The 20,988-nt window shown below is 40.5% G+C and overlaps 1 protein-coding gene across 11 annotated transcripts in view; it reads left to right on the top strand.

Moving 5' to 3' along the window:
* DLGAP1 (DLG associated protein 1) overlaps positions 1 to 20,955 on the top strand; it is a 403,998-nt gene extending 383,043 nt beyond the window's left edge. For all 11 annotated transcript variants that reach the window (XM_031504012.2, XM_021525230.3, XM_021525223.2 and 8 more), the window contains 4 exons: positions 2,657 to 3,075; positions 12,068 to 12,159; positions 13,986 to 14,138; positions 16,963 to 20,955. In XM_031504012.2, the coding sequence (XP_031359872.1) occupies positions 2,657 to 3,075; positions 12,068 to 12,159; positions 13,986 to 14,138; positions 16,963 to 17,172 (874 nt within the window). In that variant the 3' untranslated portion in view covers positions 17,173 to 20,955. The remainder of the gene's footprint in view (positions 1 to 2,656; positions 3,076 to 12,067; positions 12,160 to 13,985; positions 14,139 to 16,962) is intronic.
* Positions 20,956 to 20,988: the final 33 nt, after the last annotated feature.

The following is a 20,988-nucleotide window of genomic DNA, read 5'->3' as shown; positions in this document are numbered from 1 at the left end:
TATTTCAATGCAGATAAGGGATTTGTCAGGTTGGTAGTCAAATTAAAGCAATTTCTAAAACAACTAATATGGATTGGACAATAGATTTTCACTGTAATGCAAGCCTAATGCTAGTGTCTTTCTAATCACCAATACTAGTATGACAGCTTTTCTCTGCCAGGGGCCTGTAGCAGATACTTAGGAAAAGTATAAAGGAGAGTGTGTTAAGTATAAAGTGTGTGAACTAAGCACTACTTCTAGTAGACATTCCCAATTTAGTATTCTGTTGTTCAGGGACTTCACAAGGCAAATATGAGATGTGTAATTGTGAATTTGATCAAGTTCTCTTTTAACCTATTTTTACCTAATTTAATCACACATTGTGTGATTAGTGTGTGAAAAAGTGCTTCCTTTCATTAGATGTAGATCTTTAGACCTCTGAGCCTTGCAACTGGCTGCCTTCCTCCCTGCAGTTATTGCACTCAGAGAAATGGTGAACCATCCTCTAGTCAGAATTTCATAGATCTCTCCTAATCCTCCTCAGGTTTTCTAAACCTTTTCTCCTATGGAAGGGATTCCACCTCCCCAGTGACCCTTGTCCTCCCTTTCTAACTTTTTCTGCTGTTTCAGTCCATTAAAAAATGCTTTTCTCTGCTTTCCAAAGGGTAAATACTACCAAGCTGAAGAATTCTGCGCACTCTTTATTTTTTGGTTTGCTGGTGCATATCACACACAACTACAGTGGTACAACCATGATTTTTGTATCACTTAACTAACATCTGTTAAAAAAGAGCTGCAAGCAGCAGGCACTATGTTAAAATGCTTGTGATTATTAAAAAAATATGTATACAATCTATTATTAAAGTTTTCCTGGGATTGGTATAGCTGAGATGTTAATTAACAAGCCTTCTTCTGGAGAGGAATTGGGCTTTTTTTTTTTTTTTTTTTTGGAGGACCTTTCTCAACTCCAGTTTTGCTTTGTTCTGCTCCACTCAAAGCCCCAGATCAACAGCCATTAATTTCCTCTATCAGCAGGATCAATTACAATCCTCCTTGAAGTCTGCTATAGTCTTCCTGAGCTATCTGGATGCACCAGGTATATAGGACATTAAATTCTCCCTCAGTATTCTTCCATCTGCTCACTCACCAGCTGCAGACTAAACATGCTTGATGAAATTTTGCTGTCAGTTGTACTTGTCTAACTGGTTATTGTTCTTCAGTGGAAGGTAGAATATAAATGAAAGGAAGTGAAATGGTGTCCAGCATCCAGTTCCTCCATCTCTTCAGCATTTTCACTGCTGGTGGAGCACAAACTAAAACCAGAACTGTCAATGGCAAAACAGCCAAAATATCACAGGGTAATGGGTAATGGGTAATGGGTAATGGGTAATGGGTAATGGGTAATGGGTAATGGGTAATGGGTAATGGGTCCTAACACCAGTTTCAAGTGTAGACATGAGATTGAGAACAAATTGGAGACTAACTACTGTCTGTACGAGAGCATGAGGCATTCTGGATTTGTAAGAGAAGATGGGAATCTGTCCCTATTTAGTTCAAAACTGTTAATCTTGAACACTAAATATGAATGATTTAAGAAACATCTCTGTTAATTAGTTCATGGTTCTACCTTCTTTTTCATCATGGGACAAGACAGCAGTCTGACTCATTTGTTTTCCAGTCATATCCTCCACAATTCACTGCTGACCAAACAGGCTCTCAATACCACCTCCTGTAACAGCATCAGTCTTTCACTCCTTATACTTCTCTGTGCTCCTCTTCTCTCAGCCTTCTCAGTCAGATGCCTCAGACTGCTATCCAAAGTGCTTTTTACATAAAGAAAACCCACCCCAACCCAAACCCCCAAACCTCCTCTCTCCCCTGCTTGTGCCTTCACCCTCAGATGCCCCATCAGAGGAGAATTCTGCAAGGTGAGAGGAAGGTGCCTACAGGAGAGCAGCCATCACAATGAGGGTAACACAGACAGGCAGAGTCCTAGCTTTGAAAAAGAGATCATTTTGAAACTGAAGTTTGAATGTGAAAAATAGAATGTCTGGATGCTGGCAATAGGCACTAAAATTGTGAGAGATGGCAGATACATAATTATGAAGAGTAAATATGAAGAAACAATAAAAATATTTATCTGAGTTAAAAGTACTTTTTTGTATAAATGGAATGTATAATATTACATATGTAGTAGATTCATTGGTATTATTATCTTACTGCTTTCACATGTATGATTTTTAAATGTAGCTTGTGAGTTTGGATGTGTAACTTCAAAGGGGTGCAAGTTTTAAAAATTGAAAGATAAATCACTTCTGCAAAATTGGACCCCTTTAACTTTTCATTAATCAGTAACCTAAAATCCTGAGCTACTGGCACTGTTAGCTCTCTCTTGGCCTGGCCTTTGGCTTTGTAATATCACATAACAATTAGAGGTCCTTGTCTCAATAAACAGTGAGCTTGCATGGAAAAAGAGAGATGCTTGTTTGTTTGCTTGCAATGAGAAAAAAAGCTTATGCTGATCATTTCAAGAAAAAAGACACCTTTTTTACATGAGTGTAGCGCTGAGAGGAGTGACTGCCAGGCTTAGGAAGAGAGGCAGAATCTTAGTATGTCCTTCCATACCAAATTACCTAGAAAAAACTTTCTAAACATTTTCTGTTTGTGCTCTCCAAAGCTTTCGCAGGTTTACACGATCTAATAGTGTAACAACAGCTGTGCAAGCAGACCTGGATTTCCATGAGAACTTTGAAATAATTGACCCTCAAGAGGACAATACATGTTCTGGACAAATATCAAGACAGTTTTCCCGAGACGCAAGCACCTCTACCGTTAGTATACAAGGGTCAGGAAACCATTACCATGCATGTGCAGTGGATGATGACTTTGAGACAGATTTTGATCCGTCAATTTTACCTCCTCCTGACCCATGGATTGACTCTATTACTGAAGATCCTCTGGAGGCTGTTCAAAGGTCAGTGTGCCCGCGAGATGGCCACTGGTTTCTGAAGCTACTTCAGGCAGAGAGAGATCGTATGGAGGGTTGGTGCCAACAGATGGAGAGAGAAGAACGTGAAAACAACTTACCTGAAGACAGTAAGTAACTATGCACACTAATATTACAACTGCAAAGAAGTATTTAATATAGGTCAAATTCACTCCAGTGAATTCTGTATTGAGCTCTTTCTTACTTAGCTAATGAAGCTATGGCTGTGATTCTCAAAAGGACTGTATGTATGTATATTACAATCCTTATTAAAGCTGACAGGGAATGCAAATGCTCGGAGCTTCTGAAACTCCAGTGGTATTAGTTTTTGGGATTGCATACTTCAATGGATAATGAGGAGAGTATGGTTAGGGATCTTGTAGTATTGATGTTTCTTAACTCTTCTGTTTGAAATTACTTCTCATAACTTTACAATATAGTTTAACAGATTGTAGTTCCTTTTAATTAAATTCGTATTTCAGTTGCCTTTTCAGATGGTGATTGGCATAGAAGTATTTAGATGTTTCTCCCTACTGAAAGAGATTTCACTTATGCTTCCGAATTGTCTCCTCACTCTCTCTTCTCTCCAGCCTCCCTACATCTCCCTTGCTATTCTCATTTGCTTTGCCCATCCCAATAAAAGAAGCTCTTTATATTGTGTGATAAAAAACCACACACATGAAAACGACATCTCAGTTGTCACCCCTGTCAGCAATATTAACCTACCTGTAAGGTAACAGGAATGTCTAGTAAACTTCATTACTCTGGGTAATGAAGGGTTGAGGGTTGAGTAGTTCACATCTTATTTGTTCACTCTAATTAGGGCAGAAGGGCTGAGCATGTGTTTCCTGGTTAAGAAATTTTTTCTCCCAGTAAAAATAGAAGGGTTTTTTCCATTTATTTCTCTTACAAGGAGCAGTACTATTGCAAGCTGTCAGCTTTAGACAGAGGTAAACCTGTGAGCTTATGAACATGCTCCTTGCAAGAAAGTTGTTCCAGGTTCTAGAAGTGAGCTTCTGGGAAACAATAAGGTGTAGCTGCTTATAGAGAATTCAGTTTTTATAATTTAGGCACACCTAAGCATATTTTCCTGGATATAAAAGTAATATTTTTCCAACCCCCAAATTAGTTTCTACTAAGGACTACTACTTCAGCTCCAGAATTGCTTCTTAAAAATTTGTAACCTTTCCTCTCAAGAAGAGAGATGTTTTAATTATTTTGATTGTAAAGGTTTTGATTTATGAAAGAAATTAACACTGGAAAAAAACTTCTTAGAAATGCATAAGCTGTTTCTGCTGGAACTGTCCATTCAACCCAGTGAATGAAAAGGTATGATATAGATAGTCAAAATCAGACAAAATTGTAAGCAACTGGAAATTGATTTTAAAGGCAAGTATACGGTAACCTGAATTTTAAATTATGTAAAGGTTTTATATTTCTATAAGATTTATGTTATATAGTAGGCTAACAATTTCTTCTGAACAAAATGTATGGAAGGTTTGACCTTAAAAGCAGATCCAGATTGCCCAAGTTCTAGAATTTTAATCTCATTTTTAACTAACACTATCAATGCATTCAAAAATCTCTTCACACATGTATCAGAATAAAAGAGTTGCTGTTGTTTCTGTAGTATGAAGAAATAAATATTGTGAATTATGAGATTTTAGATTGAAAAGAAGTGTTAACACATAACAAAGAGGTAACACACAACTTTTATAAGTCATAACAATTTATGACATATGGAAAGCATAGTCTATGATGAGGGTGGTGAGGCACTGGAACGGTGTTGCCCAGGGAAATTGGGGATGCCCCATCCAGGGTTCAAGGCCAGATGGATGGGCTTTGGGCAACTTGGACTAGTGGAAGGTGTCCTTGCCCATGGCAGTGGGGCTGAAACTAGATGATTTTTAAAGGTCCTCTCAAACCCAAACTATTCTGTCTTTTTATGAACTGATAATACTGGAAAAACCTATAAATGTTTTATTTGTGCACCAAGGTAGTTGGTGCACCAATAAAGTAGTAGGAAAAGAACATGAAGTGAATTTTACGAGGCTGATAGATGCAGAAAATGCATATCTGTACAGAATTTTCTCTCAGTGTCTTGGTGTCTTTGATATAAGACAGTTTTAAAGGTCTCTTTGAGCAATCAGTGGGAGGAGTCAATTATGGGGAGTATAAGGAAATGGTTAGGCTGGCTATTGCCAATGCCTCCTCACAGCACAGCTGGCATGTGCCTGGTGTCCTGGTGCTTTTTGTGGTCACTGGAAATGGCAGGAGGAGAAGGGTCACCTGGGTTTGGTAGCCACTGTTGCAGTACTTATTTTGGAGTGATGCTGTCAGCTGCTGTGGCACGTGGCAGCTGCCTCCCACAGAGGCTGTGCAGGGCTTTCTGCTGTGGCTCAGCACGTCCCACTCTACCTGGTGCCAAGGAAAAGCATATGGCTGGGGCCACTCTGCCCGCTCAACAGTGCCAGGAACAAAAGCCTGGTTGTTACAAACCCTGCTCTGAAAAACGTCTTTTTCATACATCTATACACTTTAAAGAGAGAGAGGAAAGGAGAAGAAGAGGTGCGTTTACTTTGCTTTTCCTAATGAAACATAACCAGAGCAGGGAATGCATCCTTTGTTTCCAACCTGACATCCCCACCATGTGTTTGGCCAGATAACAAAATAACGAGAACGTGTGATGAGCGAGGTTTTCTCGATGCCATGGCAGCTGACAGAGGGCTCATCCCCCCGGCGCTCCGCGTAAAACGATCCGCGCTTCCTCCAGACAATGCGGCCCTTGTGCGGAACAGCTGTCTCGGGGAGACGGCTCGCTGCTGTTTGACAGTAGCTTGTATGTTACATAGATACGTAGGGTATTATCTAGCTGGGAATGGATCTACCAGATGGGATTGAATGCTTCTAGCTGGGAAATGGAGTCTGCTGCTCGGTATAAAAACAAGCTGTGGTTCAGCGGCTGCACGATGAAATGCCAATATAGAGAGAAATGTGGCTTCCCTTCTGCCATGAATTATTTATTGTATGGTATATTCTGGTTTTATCTGAAATCATTTTCTGATAAAGAGGCAGCATGTGTGACAGGCAGATGAGCACCACTCACACTTTAAGCTAACATACTTGGATATTATTTCAGTGTAATTTGCAGTTACAGGGAAGTTGGCTACAAACTCTAGGGCTCTCATAAAAAAATGAAAAGATGTTACACGTCTGAGGCTAAACACCTTGAGAGACTTGATTGACGCTTTGGATCAGGCCTCAAGTGAAATCAACTGTTGACTTTTTTGGGGGGTTTCTCCTTAACCATCTGCTTGCTCCTCCTACCTCTCCTGTGTAAAATTTCAAGTAGTCATAGCTTCACCACAGTTGTTGGTGACTTTTGGCTCAGACCTCTATTGTCACCATTTACATACAAAATTAGCAGCATCAGACCTGGCTCCCTGCGCAGCTCTGACCATTTTTTTTCCCAGCAGCAGTGGGCACAGGGACATATCCCTATGGCCTTGACCAGTCTTTGGAGGGGTTTTTTTTGCTGTTGTTTGTACTGACCTTCTTGGAAGAACTAGAAAGCTTCCCCTGCCCCCCCCTCCAGAAGTTTCTCTTTCACATGAAGTTGTACTGTGGCTTTGGTGTAAAGATAACCATCAGAAGCAAACAGCAGGCCTGATTCACCACAAGTCAGGTGTAATGTGGGTTTAGTGGCAAGAAAAGCCAGTCCAATCAAGTAAAAACTAAAAGAGAAAACCAAGGCTCTCACAAGACCTGTCATTATAACTCTCTTGTGTGTATACAGTAGCCCTCTGGGCTAGTGTGTGAAAAAAGGAAGACCTCAAATCTACAAGAACCTCACTGCTCAGGACCAGAGCCTCTACAAATTCATCCAGTTCTGGCAAATTATTCAATGCTTTAATACACTGTCTGCTGTTTTGGTTTGTTTCAATTGTTTCAAAAGAAGACACAAAAAGTAAAGATTAGACACGAGAGAATAAAGTTTAGGAAATAATAATAATAGTTGTGCATGGCAAAATAAAAAGAGACCCATGAGCTCACTCTCAGCCATAAGCACAGAAAACCATTTGCCATTCCTCTGCAGGGCTTCTCCAACAACCCCGGCCTCTGCTGTTCCAAGGAGTGAGACATCCTCATCCTGCAGCGGGCTGGGACAGCCGTGCAGAGGGATGGGCACCAGCCTGACATGTGGCCGAGTCCTGCTGGAATCCCCCTGGCTATGTGCCTCTGGCCATATGCCCAACTCATCCTTTTCTTGTTCTGGTTTTCTTTTGTCCCCAGAAGAGACTTCTCAGTACATGAGGTTTTCTCAAAGAAAAGCCAGCAAGGAAAACTCTAGCAGTGCCCAGAGGCTAGCAAAGCAAAAAGTGAAATCCACAAGCAAGGAAACGATCTAGTTAAGGGGAAAAAAATACCAAAAACATTAAATGTGCTAATAAAAGCCAAGTAAGTCAGAGAACACATGGAAATGGCTTTAAACCAAATGAGAAGCATTTGCTCATGCAGACAGCCCTATTAATTTCAATGAGATCACTCCTGTAAGTATATATGACTCAAAGAAAGGACTGCTCCTTCCCTAGTTTGTTCCATTTGGCTGTTTTCTCCTTAACAGCTGAGCTTAAGACCTGAGCAGTAGCTTTAACTTTGAATTTCCTGGCTTTTGTCATACTTGGCATTATTTAAATGTAGGTCCATCAACATGAATAGGCTAAAATGCTGGTCCATCCTGGCTTGGAAATGGATTGTGGCAGCTCTGTGGCAGGATTGCTTCATATGCATAGTGCCCAGCCAACATCTGCAACGCAAATGTCAGGCTGTGTCCCTGTAATTTCAGCTATTGTTCCTGCCACTTGCTCCTGGGGCAATGAGCAAGTCCCTGGTATTCTGTTCTCTAGCTTGGGCCCTGCCTATCAACCAGGTGTTTTCATGTTAAGGGCATTTGATAGTCAGGAGTTGTAAAGTGCCTCCTTTGTCACTTGTTAGAACCTGGGGCCTGTCAAAGTTCAAATGCAAATACATCAGTTGGGATTTTAAGGCCAAATAATGCTGTCCCTTCTCAAAACTTCCCTGGCTTCTCTATGTGATTACTTTTCACATCACTTCAGATGGATTTTGTTATTTTCCTATATTTTGTTATCCTTGTTACACAAACAGTCACCTTCCTAGTTAGAGCAGATGACAATAACTATTTTTTTTGCTTGTGTTCACAATTCTTTTATTTTGTTGTTTTCCTGTTTCTTTTCCAATGAAGACATGGAGGAGAGGAACACATAGAGCTCCACAATTTCAAAACAGGTCCTATGCAATTCTTAGAACCAAGAGAAGCAAGAACTTACTGCTTGAACAGCACAAAATCCAAGTCTAGTTTCAAGGATGTTTTAAAAGAAGAACATGTTGGGGGGGTTAAAGACACAAGGATATTCACTGTCATGTGTCTGTTCTAGAATAATATTCTGTGATTCCTAGATAAGAACAGTAATAGTGAGGAGGTATGCCACGCTAGCTGAATTCCATCAAAATTGCTATAAGTTCTTCAAACACAGCAAAAATAGACATAATTGTCCATGTCTTAAATGTCACAGGAGAGAACTGGATTTACAAGGAAGATAGGTCAAAGCAAGAAGGGAAGGGGGAAAAAAAGGGAAAAATTCAAACTATTAAAACAAAACACTGCAGTACACATGCTTCTCCCTCTGGGGAAGAGGTGACAGCAAAGCATATGATGGATGTTAATAACGTTGCTTAATGCATTACTGGAAGGCATTCAGATCCAACAGTGCTGAGTGTGCTGTATAGCCCTGTATGGAACAGAAAGCAGATATGAATAACATTATATAGGTGTTAAATCCATTATGATTGCATCTTTATGGATTGGGATTTTTTGTTGCTTGGTTTTATATTTTCTCTTTGTATCCTATTAGCTGAACATATCAATTTGAATGTTTATGTGTTTTTCCTCCTGTACCGTAACTCCCTTGCTGTTAAAGATTTGTCTGATTCTTTTCTGATTTGTTTTGAGTATTATCTTTGTAATTCCATTTATTTTCTTGGTATTGGGCGTCAAACCTGCAGGCTTTTTTTCTAAGAAAATCCATTGGTCTATTTTTGCTTTTGATTTTTCACTACACCTTGGCCTTTCTGTTGGGCACCAGAGATTTTGACTAAGTAAGCAAAATGAGCACTGTGCCTTGAAACACTAAAAGCATCGTGGGTTTAGAAACAAAACTTAAGCTATTGATAAGGCTTTGTGTCTTCTAGAGACATTCCTTTCAGCTTTTTGTATGCTTTGTGTTTTGTCTTTTTTCTCCCTTAACTTCCGTGACAGAGTTGGTTGTTGACCAGTTGCACATTAACAGACCCCTTGCTTTTGAGGGGCAAGGAATCAGTGACACTTGACTAGATACAGCCACAGCTACAGCAGAAGTGGCAACAATAGAGAACAGCATCAGCATGCATCCCGCAGTCAGCTGGGATGATGGTTTTTAGGCAAATAGCCAGTCACTAGGCAGCCAAGGACAAGGACTTCCTTTTCCCTCTGCTGAGATCTCTGAATATTAAGCTCTTCTTCTCCAAAAGAAAGAGGCACATTACCATCCATCATCAACAAGCTGTATATATGTTTCTTCATGCTTGGAATATGATTTCCAAATCATTTGCAGGTTTCCAGGAAAAGCCCACCTTATTATTTTTTTTTTTTATCCCAAGAAGTTGAGAGACTTTTTTCTCCCCTTCTCAAGTCTTGGGAAGCGTCAGAGTGGCCAAACTCCAGATGAGGCAGCTGTTCCCAAATATACTCAGTGGGAAGAGTTTTCATAACAATGGGAACCACATGAAAGCTCTCAGAGTAGCTCCTCCTACTATTGAAAAGTCCTTTCAGTTGAGTGGTTTGCATATTGGGTTGCATAAATGACTAGACACACCAAGGGGTCCATTTTCAGCACTGTGCGCATAGAATTAGACACGCAAGCCTTGCTAACAATAATTAGAATTGTGTGCAAAACTCCCTGCGCAATATGCTGAAAATATTTTGCTTAGTGAATCTTCCAGCTCACGGCTATTTCCTGGCAGTTCTGAGCTGAGTTCTGAGAACAAAATGAAAGTCTGGGCTCTGTGTGTGTTCACAGAGCTCTCCTATAGGTTTGGAAAAAAAAGAAGTGAAAAGACTCTTTTCCCTCCCCCTTTCTTTCCCCTCTTTTGTATGTCTGAAGTATAAATGAACTCCGCATCCCACTTTTCCTTCAACAGCCTTGAGAAGTGAGCTTTGAGACTAGTGAAGGAAAAACCACTTGCCTTGAAGGAGTAGAACACAGATTTCATATAAGTGTGTATTGAGTTTCAGTTTATCACAAGTATTTGTGCCAGTCTGCTTAGCATGTGGCTACTCAAACCCTTGGAGAGGCCTTTCTCTTACCAATGCATGGTGGCATTCTGGTAGCCAGCACTGCAGCCAGTCACAGGACCAATGAAACACTAAAACTCTTGTTAGAAGGGGTTTCATGTATACATGTATGTGTTTATTTATTTTTCATTGTGGTAAATCAAAATACTTAGCAGTATTTTCCCTGGGGAGCTCTGTCTTATCTTTTATACAAAAAGTGACTGTGCCCAAGGGATGGTGCAAAAGATGGCAGCTTAGCACTAGTATCTCTTCTAGGCTCTACCAGCAATTCACTCACCTTGAGCTGGCCACTACATCTGTTTATTTTTCCTGTTCCTCCTTCACCTGCCTTGTATACCCAGACTGTAAATTTATCACAGAAAAGTTGCTGTGTCTATTTGAGGGCTGGGACAATGTGGATATCTCTGAGTAGAAATGACAGTGAGAATTGTGACACAGTGGCTACCATTCATGTTTTTCATTAAGGAAGAGGTAATATTTTAAAAATTCATTTAAATTAGTTGTTGAATCACTTGTTAACCAGAGAATTGGGGATAATAAGTTGTTTCAGCTAAGAGAGAAAATTAATGAAGGAATCAGATAAATCTGTGATGCCAACCTGTTTTTTTTTAAAGACAGTTTTGGGGATTTTTTCTGAGCATTGGAAATCTCAAGCAAATCCTGTTTTCTGGATTCACTGTTTTACTGCCAGCTGAGGCCATGTCTGCATTTCTGCTGTGTTTCTGCATTCTTGCTTCTTTTTTTACATATACAAAGGTACATACGTACACACATGTTCACACACATGTAAGGTACAAACACAGAGTCTCCCCCTGGACCAGAACTCCCCAGGGAGCCTCTGAATGCACCAGTCTGTGCCTCGTTTTGGGGCAGTGTATTCCAAACTACCCCTGTAAAATCCCAGTGTCTGAATGCAAACAAAACAGTGTGAGCTCCTGCTTTATTCAGAGGCATTTACTATGGGCTGTCTTCTGGTTCACTGCAGCCCTTCACAGCAGTCGGTCAGCCCAAAGGGGCAATAAGTACCCAGCTGTCTGTACAAAGAAGTCCTCAGTCAGCTGTGCTAGGACTCTGACATCTCCCAACAGCAAGGAGGAGAGGCCAGGGTGTCATTACTCCATGAAGTACTCCTGGGCATTTGTATTCAAAGGCAGAAGCAGCCTTGGGTTGTGCTCATGGAAAGTACTCAGAAGGTTCAGATGAGATTCAGTGGTGTGCAGTAAAACAATCACCCCCTTTCTGGGGCTCTGGTAGATGCACCTGACTATAAGGCCTGAGTTGCTAAGTGAGATGGAGAAGCAAACAGGGTTTGAGAGCTGCATGTCCTTGTGCAGGGATCTGGGTTTGTATTCAAAGCTAGAGCCTGGGTCACAGTGATACGTGTGGTGACATTTCTGGTGAGCTTTCTATACAGCCTGCAGAAGCTTTTGATTAGCCACGTTTACACTGTCATTACGACTGGTTACAACTGGTCTCACTGGAGGAATGAGAGTAATAGCAACCTTTTGCACATTTTTTGCCTCATGGAGATCTGACCTTAGACTTATCAACTTTTCTCTCTTTGTGACTGAAAGATAACATACCTTTTGAAAGCCAGAGCTGACTGCTGCAGAGCTTTCTCCTCTTTTTATAGGCTTTTAGCTGCCTGCAGCAAAGAAAGCATTGTGATTTACTCTTCTTTTTTCTCTCAGTTCTAGGGAAAATTCGAACTGCAGTGGGCAGTGCCCAGCTTCTCATGGCTCAGAAATTTTACCAGTTCAGAGAACTTTGTGAAGAAAACCTGGTATGTAATTTTTTTCTGCTAGATACTAATGTGTGCCTTTTACTAACCCTGTGAATAATCCTACATAAACTAAACTGATTTTCTGACTGACGTGGCAGTTTTCCCAGTAAAGGCCTTGATATGAATTTGGGAGTAACTCAAACTTGTCAGAGTCAGCATGAGTTTTACAATAGCTTGAGACCCTTAAAATAAAGGCAAAAAGCTTTGGGTGAACTATCACTGAGGCTCTGCTACTGACTTTAGAGGAGAAAGGATCTTGACCATTGAGTTCATGGGCACATGGATGGGTTAAACACCTTAAGGTCTTTGAGAGTGGATCAGAAGTCTCCTGAGCTGGGTTTTCCCAGGTGTTCCTGGGAAACAAGCTCCAGACTAAAATCTACCTCAGTGGACAAATGCAACAGAAACTGGCTCTGTCTTAATAAAATTTTGAGTTCTTAATATAACAACTGAAAAAGCTTTCTGATTGCACGTCTTTGCAAGTAACAGCCTACGAGCAGGCAACCTGCTAGTGTCAAGCACTGAAAAACCAGGAATTGAAGTATAATCTCTGGTCTCCTTATGACTCTAAAAATATATACTTTATTGTTTTCAATAATTGCACCTTTCATGGTATAATCATCCTACCAAAATCCTTTGTCAGTGTGACGGTGAAAAGCACAAATAGAAATTTTATAAGACAGCCATAAAAAACATTATGCATATAATACATGTGCATAAAACGTTATGCAAGGTGCTACTAGTAATTTATTTATTAACAACAAAATTAATAACAATATATCTGTGTAGTCTGACAAGGCCACAGCACCCATGAAGCCTTGCTGACTGGTGTAGGAAGTCCTCAGCATTTATGAACAAACATGCTTGAAGTGAGTGTATGCAACATCTCAGTTTAAACAGTTTCATCTGGGAACCAACTTATAGGGACACATCCTGGAGAAAGACTTCCTCATGCAAGCTTTGCCAGTGGAGCAGGAATTAGGTTTTGGGTACGCCCACTGCATGCAAAAAGTGTTCAGAGGTGGGGTGCAATGAAGGGACAGGATTTATTTGGCCTGGCCCAAGCTGTGTTGAAGATGCTGACTGTCCAGATGCTGATTTCTGAGCAATGTTCTTGGGCTAATGAGTTTGCACACACAAAACAATACTCCCCACCTGTATCCCAGTTTTGTTCTTCCCAAAAAATATACCTGTAAAAATGGGTTTACTGTGCTTCTGCATATAGCTTCTGAGCTTTTCACCCTGCGCAGGTAGGGTGAACAAACAACAAAACAAACAACAACAGAAAAAAAAAAATTGGCCTGAGGTCTGTAAGAGAAAATTAGTTTATTTCTGTAAACCTTACATTCTCAGAGTGCAGAAAAAGTGTTCAAACATTGATATATCACCATTGGTACATGCAGGAAATGTACATTTGCACAGGTTTCACTCTTTTTTACAAGTGTGACATGGTGGGCAATCCTTCCTCATGAAAGTAAAGAGGAGGCTGGCAGTTCATTTCAGTGCAGATAGGATTGTCACCAGTTGTGCCCAGGAACATCCCTAGGCAGATCCTGCCACAGGGGCCCTTCACCCTTAGTCTGTGGTGGGTACCCACTGCCTTTGGTGAGTGGGTGTTTGCAGGGCACAGCAGCTCAACACCAAGCCAGATTCCTCAAAATAAAACCTGCCAGTAAGTAATGCTTTGCTTTGTTCCTCTCTCTGAGACTCACCCTTCACTTGGATCTGCTCAAACTGCTTTGCTAGCCAGATCTGTAACCATTTGCGCAAATTCTTTACATTAAGAAGTACTAAAGCCAACATGTTTTTTTTCTTCTGTTACACAGAATCCTAATGCACATCCACGACCGACCTCGCAGGATTTAGCAGGGTTCTGGGATATGCTGCAGTTGTCCATAGAAAATATTAGTATGAAATTTGATGAACTTCATCAGTTAAAGGCCAATAATTGGAAACAGATGGATCCTCATGACAAGAAGGTAGAACACTGTAGATTTTGTATGCTTCATTTAAAACCCTGCACAAATACTGGACAGATTAAATAGGCCTCTGTGTTACAGTGTTAACATTAAAAATGTGAAATGAAGCTCATATCAAATTAATTTCATTGTAATAACAATGTTTACATAATAATCATCTGAGATATTATCTGTAATATGTTTCAGGCGTATTTTTAAACCAAATCTGTCTTTGTGAATCGGATAATGGGAATGTGGTACTTTGTTAAGCTTTACATTTAATCATATTAGATGATCAATCGTTGGAAGGAACTGCCTTATATATTGATTCTTAAAATTAAATAAATCACATTTACGGTTCATATTATTGCATACAGCAAGATTTCTAGGTTTTGTTACTGAAAATACTAGGGAAGCACTGTAACCATCGCTGACTTTGGTAGCCAGGTTACAAACAGCAATATCAAAAAGATGTCTTCCAAAATGTTACATGAAAAAATTACTTTTTTTTTTTCCATTTGTTTGTTTTTTATTCATTTTGGGCTGTTTTTAAATGGATGATTTCACAAACACATTCACTTTCCTGGTATTGTTTATCTGAGGTAGCATAAAAACCATCTGGAGCTTTGGTGGGGGTTTTTTTTCCCCTTTTTGGATTTTTTTTTGGTAAATGTACTTTTCTTTTGTCACCACGAAAAACTACCACATCCACGTGTAAGTCACATTTCACGTTACATTCTCATTTGGCACCATCTCCTTTTTTTTTCTCCTCACTATCCACCTCAAGACAAAGAGCATTTGGGTGAGCCAAAATACACAAATGTTTCAGAAAATCCTTAGAGCACAGACCCATTCCTAGAGGAATCAACAGTCTAATATCGCGCTCCTGTAGGTATGTAATTTGGTGGCTGAATTTCCGCTGTGACTGGTCTGATAGCAATGAACACAGCCAACAGGTAGGGTCACCAGAAGGAGGGGGAGCACAATTTGCAGGTACAGTGTCTCAGACAGGAGTCCTGGCTACCTCAAATTATGGTCAGCTGGCTGCTGATAACCAAAGTGGTGTTTTCTTTTGGACAAATAACCATAATAATATCAAACCCCGTTAATCTTGCAGCAGGAAGCTTGTACAGGCAGTGCTGGTAGCACTATTCCTCCTCCTCCTCCTCCAATCAAGACTAAATATTCATTCCTGACTTAGGAGTGCCATGTTCAGACCATTTGTGCACACCTAGTGTGTTTTGTAGGGGAATGAATGGGAATGTGTTTTCCTAGCCCAAGGTACTGAAGGCAAGTCATTTTCTTATCTTCTTTTTTTTTTCCAGTATCTATCAGAAAAGAAGTTAAAACTGCCAAACATGCATGCACAGAAATGCTGGTGTATGGTCTTTCATTAGCTTTTACAGTAAAGTGGGTAGGCTGAGTGCTTGCAATTGCAGCAGTAAGAAATGAGAGCTTTCCTTGAAAAAAAAATGTGCCTTTTCTTTGCTTCTGAAAAACATTTCAAAGTGTTTCCAATAAAAAGACTCTAAAAGTTTAAGGAAGTTAAGTAGTGCTGAAGAAAGAGACCTACAGTAGGCAGGTAAAGATTTTAAAGAATTACACTGTGTTCCTGTTTCAACAGTATTTGTCTATGATTTTACATGAAACAGATCATCTCCTTTCTTAAAAAAAGGATTTTTAAAAAAGGAAGAAAAAGCTTCATGTGGAATTGATATTTGCCTTTGGCCTTTGCCACTGGGCCCTTTCTAAGCAACATAGATTAATCCTTGGAGAGAAAAAGCAAAGTATGAATAAGTGTAACTAAGCACCTTTATATTTTGAGCCATGGAAGCTGTTGTGAGCAGCATGAGAGAAAACGAAAGGGCAGAATGGGATCTTTGTAGTGTGATAAAATCCCTTTGCTCAGAGACCATGTTCACAGTTGGAAGGGGATGTAACTTAAAAGACAATCTAATTAACTTGACAAAGTCTTTGTGGATGCCTGAAATTCAGTTCTGAATACACTTTTCTTTTGCAGGAGAGATCCCTCTCTGAGGGGTTTTTGGTTGGTTTTTTTGAGGGTTTTTTTGTTGTTTTTTATGTGTGTATGTACATGCACTGGGATATACATAAAAGCCCTCCTTGTTGGTCACATATCTGGAGCTAGCTGCCACCATGATGATTAATGTCTGTTCTCTTAACGGTTTTTAAGTTTTTCCTATCATATTTTCTATTTCTAGCTGAATGTAGCTTCATGCCTATTTAGCACAAGGCCAGAGCATATGAGCTTGCACAGCAAGACCCAAAGCATGGGATTTTTAAGCAGTCACTAAACTGCTATGAAATAGATACATTAATATGTCGTGTTTTTTTTAAGAAGCACTTTTTGTGATGCACCAGCTGCAGACAGCTAGCTCCCATCTGCATTTGGGAACACCAAAGCCATGGCACCTCCATGTTGCAGGAGCACCTAGAACTATGCATGGATAGAAGAGGGTGGCCCAGGAGCTGGGGCTCTCCAGAGTTCCTCTGCTGAGACCAGCGTTCCCTCCCGGCTGCACTGGTGGTGGGAGGTCTGTCTCTTTCCTAGTCCCTGGCACTAAGCAGGTAGCAGTGGGGGCCCCGGCCCCAGCAGCACTGTCCCCGAGGAGAAGTAGTACGGCGGCTGGCCCTCCCCTCCCCTTTGCCCTTGCCCCATGTTTATGAACCCTTGAGCACAAAAGCCAGTTGACTGAAGACAGAAAGGCAGATAAGAGCTAACAAACCTTAGGTAAAATGTGTGTTCTAACTACTGATATATCCTAGTTTTTCCCGCCTTTCCCTGAGAAGCTGTATAATGCCATTAACCTTCTGCTTTGATCAGGAGAGAAGGGTCCCTCCTCCAGTGCCAAAGAAGCCATCGAAAGGTCAGGTGCCACTCATACGAGAACGCTCTCTGGAAAGCTCGCAGCGTCAAGAGGCCCGGAAACGGCTGATGGCTGCCAAGCGCGCTGCGTCCGTTCGCCAGAACTCAGCTACCGAGAGCGCCGAAAGCATTGAGATATACATCCCCGAAGCCCAGACCAGGCTATGAAGGGATCCAACCGGGAGGACTCTCTGGCAAGACAAGCCTCATGTATAATCTGCCCCTGTAGGCTCCTGCTCAAGGTCACCACAACGTATTTGTACCTCCTCCTCTCTCTCGCTCTCTCTCCTTCCTCTCCCTCTCCCCTCTCTCTGTACGCAGCTGCCCCGATGCTCCCAGTGAACTCCACTGCCGTGGCGTAGTTGTCGGTCCTCCGAGAGATGTCCTCTAATCACCCTTGCTTTCTGAAGGTTCGCCCATGTCATCACAATGCTTTGTCACATGTACTGATGCTGCCACTTTGCCTCATGTAAACGAGCACGATCCTTTTTTCTTTTCTGTTTGGAACCAATAAACGCAGCACTCAGACTTCCACGCACCCGCACACCTGTACAGTAGATGCTCCATTTAACTTACTCATGATCTTTAGTTGATCTAAAGCTAGTCTGTTATCCAGTGTACAGCAATATCAAACTGTAGGGAACTTTGGTATTTTCAGTCATGCAGGGTGATCCTTTTGGACTCTGCCGTCTTCCTCACAAAAGATGAAAGGAGCTATGACTCGGATTCCCTTCTTTTTATTACTTTTTTTTTTTTTTTAAAGCAGATGGCGCACTTTATTCTAAACCTCCAAACCACATCTTCACCTGAATCACACAAGGGGAGGGAGCTGGGGTGGGAGTGGGGAGGGGGGGACAAAAAGAAACCCCACAGCTCTGGCAGGTGAAAAGGTGGAAGTATATCCCACAGGTGAGATGGCAAGGGATATACAAGATTCTGTGGAAAGATACCTGCACACTCACAGCTGCACAAACTGCCTCATTTTTATTTCATCAATCACTATTTAAACATTTCAATCAGCAGAAGATTGTAAATTCGATCTTCCAGGGAAATAATCTATTTTGAAAGGCAATAAAAGAGTAAAAAGGAAGGAGATAAGAAGCAATGACAGTTGAAGAGATAATATAAAAGAAGGATTTTCTTGTCCAAGTATTAAGAATTTTTAAAATTGTACTGTATTGTCAATTCCTCTTGTATTGTATTGTATGGATTATATTGGTTAAAAAAAAAAGAAAAAAAAAGAAAAAAAAAAAGATTGGTTTTGTTGATGTCTTAATCTCGGTGGGACCATCCAATCTCATACGTCCACACAGCCACACACGGACACCTGTAGGTGAATTACTGTACATGGACCCTCTGATGCTTTTCCAGTCCAGGCTTGCTTTGCTCTATCCACAGCTGGTTATATGCTACAGTTCAAACTACTTATCACCAAACCGTCCGTATTTAAGAGTAAATTTCTAATTCAGCCTCCTCTTAATAGTATAACGTACTCACTTGAACAAGAACAATAGACTATTTTTCACAAGTTATGGGATCAATATGAACTTAATGTTTTTCACGACAAGCCTTCCTACCCTGGCTTCTGCCATTGTTTTGCAATCACAAAAAATATGCATCCTAAGTAGCTCGTTAATAGTGGGCAGAAATGGCAGATAATAGGGCTGGAGAGGAGCCTGAGAGGTCAGCTCCTGTGTGTCGGTCCCCTCCAGCCACCTCTGGCTGGGACAGAGGCTTGTCCTCCAGCTCCTCTGATTACGAATGATGCCGACCACGCTGCTACTGGAATCTCTTGTGCCAACATTAGGAAAGCTATGTCAGGCATGTTGCTGAAAGCGAGTTGTGTGCGTGCGTGTGAGCGTGTGAGTGCGCACACGTGTGCCAAACTGGCATGTGCTGCTGCCAGCAGAATTGGTGTGAGCTGCTGTGGGTGCCAGGGCTGCTTTGGGTGGCAGGACTGATGTGAGCAGAGGAGTGTTGTGCAGTCATCAGTGTGTGTGCAGTCCTGCAGCAATGTCTCCAAACTCCTCTGCTGCTCGCTACATGCTCTTCACCCTGTCTGCCAGGGCAGGGGTATGCAGGAGAGGAAGGCAGGCGCTTTCTGCTCCCAGTGGGCACAGGCACAAGGACAGCCCCACCATGGATGTGGCAGCCCTTGCTGCATGCCAATGCTGGCTGGCTGTGCCCATGGCAGCTCAACCTGTATGGACAGTCCAACCAGTGAAAAGCCCCACTGCACATGTGGTGTAATTCTGCAGCTTGCACTTAAAAAACGTTGAAAATCATCATTGAAAAATTAAGCTCTTGCTAAAAGTATCCATCGAGACCATGCCAGACAGCTTCTTTTCCTATGACATCATAGCCAGGTGCTAATTTAATTTTTTTCAAGAAAACAGGAGAGGTAATAGGTTCTGGCACCAAGTATTTTCATGAGAGCATACTAAAACCACTAGAGAATTTGCTACCTCTCAAAGCCATCGATATCTGAGCTATGTCTTTATAAACAGGGCACAAATATTTACTGCTGTGGTTTACAAGATAAGGGCTAATAATTTAATATATAAAAGACTTTTAACTAGAGTAATGAGAAATCCAGTGTAACTCTAGAGTGCTTGCTGTTACAGGAGCTTCAAAAGGTTTGACCCTCTAAGCGTTTGAATACCAGTGTATTTGCTAGTTTTGAAACACTGCGTTTAACTTTTAGCAGCAACAAAACATCACCGTGTTTGCAGTATGTAATAGTGCCAACTGCCACTTTTGAGCATATATAGTCATAGGAAGTATTAATTATTTGGAACTCATTTGTACTGGATTATTCAAAGCAGTACCTAGGTGAGAGTCCACATTCACAACTGTGTTGCAGACTTACTTAGTTTTGTGAATGTTTTATGAAAGATGAGTTAAGATTTTGGTTGACAAGTGGCTACAGAAATTTACATCCAGCAAGTTCCCCCCTAAAAAAGCAGAAAAGTGAAGACTATCTAGTCTTGTACATTACAAATTATTGTATTTGTATATCATAGAATATTTTTTGTATCTATTTTAAATGAATTTATTCTTAGCTGAATGATTGTTAGTTCGTTTGGCACTGGAGAGGTTATTATAATGTTTGCCTAGTTTTTTAGCAAAATATTAAAAATACAGTCAATACCAGAAAATGCAAAATAAAATAATTGCGCCCATAGGATGCCACTAGTTAACCACTTGACTCATTTACAAACACTAATGCTAGTATATTTGCTCCATCATCTGTTTTAGTATAATTTGTAAGTATTTGTTTTTAGTCTAAACTGCCCAGTGTATTTTAAAAATGCCTATATTCTGTTTCACTTTGGGACTAAACTGTTGGTTTTTTTTGTCTTGGGGGAAATTTTAGAAAAGGTTGGTTTTGTCTCCTGCTTCAAAAGCTTAAAAAAAAAAAAGAGGTATTTATTATATTTTTTGCAGATGTTTCCATAAAATTCTCATAATCTTTTTGTAAAGAAAGATGAAGAAATGGATTAAAGATTTTTAATATTTGAAAAGGTAAATAGAAATAATTTATTTGTAATATATTTCATTTTATTTATTGGTGTTCCCTTAATGCTTTGATGTGCACTATCACTTTAATTTAAACTGTATCTTTGTGGATTTATGGGGGGTTTTGGTTTTTTGGTTTTTGGTTTGTTTTTTTTTTAAGGAAAACAGTCAAATGCATATTTTAAGTAGTATGTAAATCACTGGCCTACCTGCATTCCCAAATGTGATTTTAAAAATGTTTTTGATTTGAAACAAAAGACACAAATTTGAAAGCCTTTAGACAGAAAAGAGTGGTTTTATGGCTTAATGATTTGGGTTTCCATAGGATTATCTATCTGGTTTGTGTGTGGACAGGAAAATGTAAATAGCTGAATGTTTCCCATAATGTAAAAAGAGCAAATTAATAAAATAATTAATGCACTGCTTGTAAGAGCTGTGGGTTTTCAATGCAAATTCATTCTTCCA

Source organism: Lonchura striata, chromosome 1, assembly GCF_046129695.1.
Source record: "Lonchura striata isolate bLonStr1 chromosome 1, bLonStr1.mat, whole genome shotgun sequence".
Classification (NCBI taxonomy): Eukaryota; Metazoa; Chordata; class Aves; order Passeriformes; family Estrildidae; genus Lonchura; species Lonchura striata.
This window is presented reverse-complemented; position numbering and strand designations above follow the sequence as displayed.